At 29.1% G+C, this 9867-nt stretch overlaps 1 protein-coding gene across 1 annotated transcript; it reads right to left on the bottom strand.

The window, feature by feature from the left end:
* Positions 1–393: 393 nt before the first annotated feature.
* On the bottom strand, positions 394–6376 carry LOC149893484 (carbohydrate sulfotransferase 11-like). Its single transcript, XM_090099665.1, has 4 exons — positions 6357–6376; positions 3929–3975; positions 2649–2888; positions 394–1039 (listed from the first exon to the last, which is right to left on the bottom strand). The coding sequence occupies exons 2-4, from the start codon at positions 3959–3961 to the stop codon at positions 467–469; spliced, it is 846 nt and encodes a 281-aa protein (XP_089955791.1). The 5' UTR covers positions 3962–3975; positions 6357–6376; the 3' UTR covers positions 394–466.
* Between the last annotated feature and the right edge of the window lie 3491 nt (positions 6377–9867).

Genomic DNA, 9867 nt, shown 5'->3' with positions numbered 1-9867 from the left:
GTTTTCTTAGATACGGTTCTTAACTTACTAGAAATTAATTTTTGTTTTTTAGTGATCAAGTGGCGAAAAATAGGTTTCATTGCGAACACTGGGTGTTTTACCCTTTCTCGGCAGATTCTATTTTGAATCTTACTGCCGTTGATGATTAAAAAATATATAACGATGAGAAAGAGAATTAAAATAAATTGAGCAAAAGTATTTAAAAAAAGAACATAGCAAACCATGAACAATTGATTAGAAGACTCTGCACTGTTTTTATGTTTCGCTTTGTAACTTGGTAAAATTTTGGTTAAATGTTGCTTGAATGTTTTGTTTAATGTTACTATAATTTTGCGGTACATTTAAATGATTTCTGACCCAAAAAAATATATTGAAAGTTGTATTTGAAGAAAATTCTAATTTTCATAAACTAATCTCAATAAAAATATTTGATTGTGTTAAATTAAATAAACTTTATTTACGTTTTTTAAAAATATGGGAGTGTATACCCGAACGCAATAAAGTCATCTTCATAAATTTTATAAAGTTGTTTGATTTCAGTCATTGTTAAGTTTGAAAAGTATTTATGCATGATGTCGCTAGACTTCAATAAATAACGATCGCTTGCGTTGTGTGGAAAGTAAAAAGCCTCACTTAAATGAGCATTTTTTAGAATTGTAACAGAATCCTCTGTTAATGTTTCCATTTTTCCTAAATAATCATATTTTTGGTCACAAGGTGAGCATATTTTTGTCATTAAATCCCAATGTTCATCAAAAACTAATTTCTTTAAGATAAAGTTAATGAACTCTTGAAAAGTAACTCCTACTCCAGTTTTGTATTCGTCTTCCGTAAGATTTTTTCGAGAAAGACGCAGTATCACCGAGCCGTAATGGATTCTAAAATGAGGAGTATAAGGGTCTTCGAACTTGTTTCTGAATGTCGCCACCAGTCTTTCAAACGGATGACGTGTCAGTAAAAAAGAATAATATCTCCATTCACGAAACTGTCTTTCTGAAATATTGAGATGTTTAAGCATTGAATAGTTTAGTTGATGAATCTAAATAAGAACAGTTATAAAATTATTAGGAATAAGGTACAAACATTTGGTATGTCATAAAAGTTAAAAATTAATTTCAGGCTTATTAAGAATGTTCAAAGTGCTTTTCTAAGAAAAACTCCCTAAAATAGAGTTCAGGTTGTGTTTATCCACCTGGTTACCAATAAATGAAGAATAAAATCTTGTGCAATTTGGACAGGTGGCTTATTATTTAAATGTGCAGTTACAAGATAATACATTAGTTTGACTTAGTCTACTTCGGGATTTCATGGTTTAAGCTAACAATTGCAGATAGCTAAGAAATCGGAAAAAATAAAGAACTTATCTTTTCAGCTTATTGCTTTAATTTTTATTTTATTTATTTTAGAATCTTCTTAAATTAAATTGAAATGCATTCATTTCATATTATCTCAAAACATAGTTTTTTAAAAAATTATTTATGCAAATGAAGATTATGAAAGTCAAGATAGCTAGAGCTAAAATGATGTCAACTTTCATTTGAATTTTGATGAGAAGTGTGATATCGAGTTTATTTCTAAAACGAATTGTTCAGGTTGCTATCTTCTTTAAAGCGCAAAGTGAAAATAATCTTATTTTTGCAAATGTAAAACATGCGTCCAATGTATATGGCTTTAAAAAAATGTTCTGGAAAGCTTAAACTGTAGCTTGTTCAAAATCAATCAAATTTGACTTTCATTTTAATTTTGATCAATTTTTTAATATTTGAATATCTCAAAGGAAGCCATGATGTGCTTCTTGTATTCTTTATTATATTAATGCATATGGTACCAGGAAATTTTAGCCGATTAAAAACCGTTTTATGTTCCATGTGCGAACTAGTATCTGCTTTTGGTAACGATTTTCAGCTCATCGTCAGCTGTATAGATATGTCGCCCCTCTGAATACAAACAATCTAATTTTTTGCGTCAAAGAATATCATATTTATTTCGTCCCTGCAAGTGTTAATTTGAGTGTTAGCGTTTACTTGATTACCTAGTTTGAGATTAGACTAAAATATATTTTGACCAAAACACCTAGTCTATCAGAATACGCAGCTGAAGTAGTACTTAAAAAACAATCATGTCCACTGTCCAACGTCATACATCACCAAGTATTACTTACAATAACAATTAAAATTTTCATTTATTGAGGGAATATGAAAGAAGGTTTTTATTTGAGAAGGTTTTTAAGATTAAAAGAGGGTATGATGAAACCTAGTTTGGAGATAATTCAAATCAGATCAAGAAGGGCTCCAATCATCAATAATGCTTTAATGGATATTTTTAGGACAGTGTAAAACTCTGAACTCTAATTTCAATTAATAATTATTTCATAAATATTGCTACTATGTTTAAGTTACTTTTCATTTTTTATTCAAAATATAAAACTTAAAGATGCATTAAAAATGTAGATGAAAAATAATTGTTTTTTTGTCTGCTAGAAAACTGCAATAAAGACAGGTGTTAGTTCCTGTTTTCAATAAACGTACACAGCAATGTTTTTTACATCCTGCAGTTCTACTTTTTGTTTTTTTTTTAAAGAAGAACATATATTTGTTTTCAATGAGAACATTTCTAAAAGAAAATCAACAAGTAAAAAAAATGCTTACCTGATTTTTATCAATGCCAAAAATCTGTTCATATGTATAGTTTCCATCAAAAACTTGAAAAAGTCTCTTCCACGTTGTAGATGCAACCTTTGGTATAAAGCAATAAAGAAGTTTTGCAGCGTCTGAATAAATTTTGTAGTTGTCATTCATCAAACCTTTCGGTTTAGTCATGCAAAACCTAAAGAGAGTTCTTTTTCGATTCTGCTGAGTCAATAATAGGTTATTTTCTGTTTCCATATCCTAAAAAGAAAATCAAAATGTTTTTAAAAACTCAAACTTTAACAATTCAAACAGTATAGGAATTATCAAATGATTTGAAAATGACCGAAATATCAAAAGTTCATTCTACAAATAATGAAACCACTTAATACTTTAACACTTTTTTAACAACTATAAGTATAAATATGATGTCGTTTTGAAAAAAGACTTTCTAATACAAAATATTCATAAAGAAATAAAAGTGGAAATAAATAAGTAGAAATAAAGCAATTCATAAGATACAAGTATACAAAGTATTAAATGCATATTTAAATATACATTTGCAACAAATATTTTAAAAACTAAGGAACATCAATTTTTGTATCAAGTTTTATTGCAGTTTTTTAAGTGAGAATAGTTTACACAAAAGTTTACAATTAACATTAACTTCGTTGTTCTTGTTTTTGAATTGCTTATGAACAATTTCAGTTCCTGAGCTCTTAAACATTATCGTGAAATTCATAAACCTTTTATGGTAATTATAAAAACTTTATTAACAAAAATTAGAAAAAATTCATGTAATCCGGTACTGTTAAAGTTTAAAAGTTATCTATAGTAATTTATTCGAGTGATGGTTGTCTGCATTGCTTAGAGATTCGAACAGTTTTTCAAATAACTTTTTGCAAGCATAATGTTTCAGAATACATAGTTTATCTGAAAATTTGGAAATGAACGGTATTGAAAAAGATATGTTATAGATATAAAAGTCACATTCTACTATGCTTATGTCTTTGGAATGAATTAAAAAATATTCCTAAACAATAGACTTTGATCAACGAAACAATAGATTGATAAACGAAACGGTAAAGTTTGATCAATCAAGAAACTTATAAAAATAATAATCTTTACTATTTATTAACAAAAAACTTTTATTTATTGTTAAAAAACTTTTCAATATTTTTTGTCATATTAAAGATTTTCTAGTTAAGTTCGTTTTAAAAATAGCATCAAATATAGTTTCTGAGCTTTTCTCCCAGAAAAAACTAAAACAATCTTCGTAATGACTAATAAAGCAAACATACCTTTTTATAACTTTGGTCATTATTTTTGAGCATAAAACGTATACAATCTAAAACATAAATAAAATTAGATATTCGGAGAGTATTTGTAAGTAGTGTAGGTCAGAGTCTCCCTCCCTTTTCAAAACATCCTTATACCAAAAAATGAAAGATGAAGACTTTTTATCAAAAATCGCTTTCTCTGTTAAAACTTAATACTTTAGCATATTTTTTTACGGGACAAGGTTTTTTTGAATCTGTTGTAGGCCCCTGATCTAGCATTACTTTAAGTCATAGATTTGGCAACGTTCCTTAATTGCTATTAGGAGAGATATTGTGAACTGTTACTACTTGAAGTTAAAACGATTTAATATCTGAAATCCACACAACCTGTGACAATTCTTAAATAATACTTAACTAAATCTAGCATTTTCATTACCAATTCGTTGTTGGGGGTTAAAATTGCTAAAAGGACAGTCTCTACAGCATGTCACAAAATGCGCTTCTATTGGGATTTCTTTAGATACACAGGGTGCGACAGCGATTCGCGAACTTTTTAGAAGGTTTTCAAAATAAATTTTTGAAGTACTGAAAAATTTATTCATGCAATATTGATAAAAGAAAAGTTGAAGATAAATGCTTTTCCCACATTAACTTTCTATTAGGTTTCTTTTTTCTTTGATCAGTGCCTCAAGCTTAAGACAGAATGATCGCTAGGTGCTTATTATGTTATCCTTGGCACACACATGGTGCCCATCACCCTTCTGCACTATGAGTCTGTCATTTTGTCTTTTTATTAAGTGATTAACAATTAAAGGTTTTTTACCCGAGAATCTTTAGACGGTTGAAGAAGCATGGCTTTTTAGCTAATTCTGAAGCTTCTTTGATTGCTCTAATCTCAAAGTTTTTAGCCATTCTCTCATAAGTTAGCATGTAGGTCGTATCTCACTAACTTTCCCAATTGTTTTTAGAGTTCTTCTGACTGTCCTCTCATAAACTTTGAACAGTTTAATTGTCTTTCTGATGGACAAAGAACGATTTTTTTAAACACGTTTTTTAAGCTTTTCAGTGAACATTTTATCAATTATTTTGGGCTCTCAGCACTGTTATTTTTTTTTCACTTTGCAAAATGTAGTTTTAGACACTTCAGAAATACAAATCACAACTTTTGCAGGCAACCCCGCTTGAATCAAATTTAAAACTTTAGTACCTTTGGCTTTCATTGTGAAACTTTTACGTAGAATGTTGTTTTATTCACAATTTCTTTTAAATCTGAGACTTTCATTTAACATCAGTCAACAAAAACAAACTTATGAAATTTTTTATTTGCATCATGAATCCTGGCCATAAATTAGTCCGTGAATCGTTGTCGTACCCAGTAAAAGAGAAGTTTGCATCGAGTTACCTATTGTAATCAAATTCATTTAGGTAAATTATTTGTAATATTAATTTTTTAAATAAATAGCTTTCAAAGAAATTATATTCTGTACAAAATTCAGTAGTCTTTTTTTTATAATTGTTAGGAATTTTAAGATAAAGTTTTCCGAGCAAATTGGTCACGAGAAAATGTTTTGAATGTTTCTTATGCCTCGAATTAGATCAGTGGCAATGCAGACGAAACGCCGAACACAAATAATATTTTTAAAACAAAATTCTTTACATTAGAGTCAGCTGCATTTTAAAAAACGTTTCCAATCCACAAATATTATCAACTAAATCAGGAAATCTTCAGAGAAAACATACACATATCAAAAAAAAATTTAGATTAAAACTGAAAGAGTCAAACTTACTTTGATTAAAATAAAATCGCAATAAATTATTATTTTGAGTAAAATGGATTATTGTAATAACAACCAAAGTCGCAAAAACTAACGATAAGAGAGAATTTCTCCTCATGAGTTCTCCTTTTACTTTTTCATTAAAATACTTAGTAGACTTTTTTATGTATTATTTGATGCTGTTTCAATGAATGTAGAGCATGTCTGTACTAATGAGAGTGAAAAATTTTAACTTCTGCCGCAAATCGTTAAAATAAGTCATTCACTTTTTTAGTTAGCTGACGTCCTGCATATATTACCTGGGAATACCAACACATTTAGTCATAGAGATAAAACTCTTTGACTAAAATAAGTACTATTGCTCTTTATCTGAAATCTTTTATTTTTTTTTATTAATTCTGGAATTAACAAGATTAACAGGATTAATGCTTTTTGTTGAGTATACTGGATCCACTGAACTGTTTTTACATTTCACATATGAAGCAGTATGGCTTGGTTGAAAACATTTTCATAATTCCTATCTGACAACAAGTAACAATTTGTTTTTTTTAATAGAACTGTGAGTCATCAAGTGCAAATATTCAACAAGATGAATCGTCTTCATTGCTTAAAAAATGTTATAGACAATCAAAAAGAGATGCATCACGTGAAACTGTTAACTCAGAATGACTCACCACATATTACAATTTGCTTTGTCCCTTTCGAATAACCAATCAATAAAAAGTTTTTTAAACCTTTTTAATCTCAGCAAATAATACTATATATAATTAAAAAAAAAAAAAAAAGATCATAACTGTTGTTATAATTTCATAGCAAATAAACTTAATGATTTGCACCTTCTTCTCTCCTCTTTATTTCCATCATAAATCTGGATTTTCAACAAATTCAAGTTAAGTTGGAAAACTAATCGAATCGATATAAACTTGCTTGAAATAATTGTTTTTTAAGATAAGTTACTTAAATCTGGTTTTTGTAGTTGTTTAAGTATAAAAAGATCAACAAATTCAGGAAAATATTCAGGAAATAATCTTTACTTTCTGAGTTATACTTAGCGTGTGAAACTTTTAGTAAATAACTTTTTTTTCTCATTTGATCTGTGAAGTGAAGATAAAATGAAAAACACAGATGTTTTTAAAGAATTAAAAGAAATGAAACAAATGTTAAAATAATGTTTAATTTAGCTATTTTGAATGCAGATGCTTTAGACCGCTTAGTGAATGATATATGTTTCAGATTCTCTACAAGCTTTTATTTTCAGGTAAACGTATCAATAAACTGTATTGCTTCAAATAAACGCCCGGGATATTTATTAAGCTTTTTCCACTTTTAGAAGTGGTGTCTGTTGATTACGTAATGTCAAACTAAATGTCATCAAGGAGCAATTGCAGCCGATATTTCAAATAGGTTATCTAGCGATATTTTGAACGGATTTTCGTGTATGATTTTTATCATTCAAATTTTTAAGAAAGCTTTTCCTGCAGCACATTTTTTACCTTCCTTGAGGGTGGAAGAGCTATTTTCTGAAAATCTTTATTGTAATCCTTTTTAGCTCATTAAAGTTGTTAAATACAGTAAATGAACTTGTTTTAATTTAAAAAATTATTTGCATAAAAGTGTATGATATTTTTTGTTTCGAATGACCGATAGGGATTAGCATAAATCATTTTACGCAAAGAATTAATGTAATTTTTTTTTTTTTTTTTTTTTCAATGATTATACAAATTTAAATTCCAATTGAATTTTCATCAGATATTCAATGTTTCATGAAAAATCTGTCGGTCATCCGAAGAATTAAATACATAAACACAACTTCTAAATTTCAATGAAAATGCCTTAAAAATTGAAAACAAGGAATAATGCAAAAAAAAAATATAAAATGATAAAAAAAAACTTTCTCCCCACCAGATTGATACGAATCTACAATTTTTTTTTTCTTTCAAATTATCATCATATTCTTTTCTTCTGGATCGCAATCCTTTTCTACGTTTTTCTCTGCATCTCTTCTCCATTCGACAAATGTGCGAATCATTTCAATTTATTGCCACAGCTTATGAAATTTCCCCTTTTAAACTAAAGTGTTCTAAAACCTTCAATACTCTTTCGCGTCCATCATTCTAATAAATAATAGTGAATTAACACCCGATTGTATATTTTTTCTGCCAACCTACTCAGTTTCTTGTCATCTTTACCATATGTATTCATTTAGAGCCTTATTTGCGCTCTGGGCTTTTCTATGTAAACATTTATTGAACAATTTCTTAGCCATGAAATCTTTGAAAGTGGGTTGCATTAGACTCTATCTAAAGAGGGAACTGTGTTGGTGAAGTTTGTAACCCTTTGGCTCTTAAACCAGAACTTGTAGAACCAACAATTGGTTTTTTAAGGGCGAACTTTACGAAGCAGATACACCCTTACATGTGTCCAAAGTATAAAAAAGCCACAGGTATTACAAATAAAATTCCGTTTTTTTACAATTTTGTATCAGTATTTATGCCCCAACCACCTTACAACACAAAATGAAGTCATTTTGTGCACCTTTAACTGCTAATGCTAGACCAGACAATATCATAGAATTAACATTTATCTTGTTACATTGTTTCTATCAATTCGATTATCAGTCTTTTTGGGACTGTTTTCATATTCTCAGCATCCGTATATTTGTGATTTTCATGTTTAGGCCAATCATCGTAGAACTCTATAATTTTCTCCTTAAAACGCTTATTTCACACATTATATGACAGTTAAATGTATTTTGTACATCTTTTTGGTCACAGTTCCTGATTATTAGAGTCAGCTTTTTCTGGCAGATCCGAGAAAACCCTTTAGTACGGTGATAGGGAATATCCTCCTGACTTCAAAAACATAAATCCAAAAATCAGGGATAGGGAGATCCCAGAAAAAATTAAGTTCAAAATTTTTACAATATTTTCCGCTGAAAATTTTATAACTTTTCATTCAAATTTGACAATAAACAACTAGATCAGTATGAATTGACTTATACATAAAGGAGCCATTTTACAGAAATAAATTGAACACATTTTAATAAAAGTAAGAATTATAAAAAAATTTCCGAGCCCTAGCATATTACTAAAGTACTGTTCAAAATCAAGATAAACCTGATGAAATATTAAAAAGCAGCAAAGTGCATTTTTACTCATTTTAAAAATGTCTCCTGTACGGAATCATGAGGAAAGTAGAAAGGTAATTTGAATTATCTGTTTTAAGTAGAAAGTAGAGAAGGAATTTACATTTTATGTTTCAAAGCATCAAGAGTTTTGACTGACTTGAAGCAAAAAATTACAGAAGGAATCAAAAAAGGGGTTGATTTTGAAAAACCTTGCGCTTCTTTTGAATATGTGAGGGTATAGAACATCACTGAGAAAAACTGTTTATGAAAATCAATGAAATTTATCATAACAATTTTTCAATAATCATTGTTGTAAAGTAAACTCGGTCTTTTGTTTACTTTGAATGTGTGATATGTGAAGTAGCGCGGGTAAACCAAAAATCCAAACATTCATTAGCTAAGTCATCATTTGGAAGCCCAAAACCATCATTGAAAGCCGAAAAATGGCGCTCTTCTCGTTTTTTAATAATTTGCAGAGGAAAACTTCACAACTGCACAACAACTGGTTTTCGTGAAAGTCTTGCTGAAATTACTTAAAAGAATCAGCTTGCAGCAAAAATGATTGTATAAAATGTTCTTTTTTCATTACCATCATCCACAGCTAGCAACATCTTGCTTCGTTGCTCACAGATCCATTATAATTAATCCTCTTCTAAAATCATCATGATGTTGCCTGTTTCATTTAGCATATTTATTTTTTTCAAATCTTTTCTTCTATGCTCTAACAAGATTCGGTTCCACGACAAGCTTTACAATGTTCCTTATCTTATGCTTCAAAATCTTCAGCTGTAAGCTCATCTTACTTATGCTCTACACTTAACGTAAATAAATTCGATTATGGGCAGCCTTTTAAGAGAAAAAGTTTGAACTTTTCTATTGTAAGGTTTCCCATCGATGTAGTGAACTTTCCTACGTCAATCAGTAACGGTGTAAACTGTTGACCTGGCCATATCCAACTTGGTAGCATATTTTTGGACGTGAGGCCGTTGGGTTAGAGCTTAATACCTGCCTCGTTTTTTTTTTTTCATGACAAAAAAGTCAAAAATTTAAGAGTTATT

Source organism: Hydra viridissima, unplaced genomic scaffold, assembly GCF_058129835.1.
Source record: "Hydra viridissima isolate aposymbiotic clone 2 unplaced genomic scaffold, HvirCarnegie_v1 scaffold_1, whole genome shotgun sequence".
Lineage (NCBI taxonomy): Eukaryota > Metazoa > Cnidaria > Hydrozoa > Anthoathecata > Hydridae > Hydra > Hydra viridissima.
Note: the sequence above shows the minus strand (reverse complement) of the source record. Positions and strands in the feature narration are given on the sequence as shown.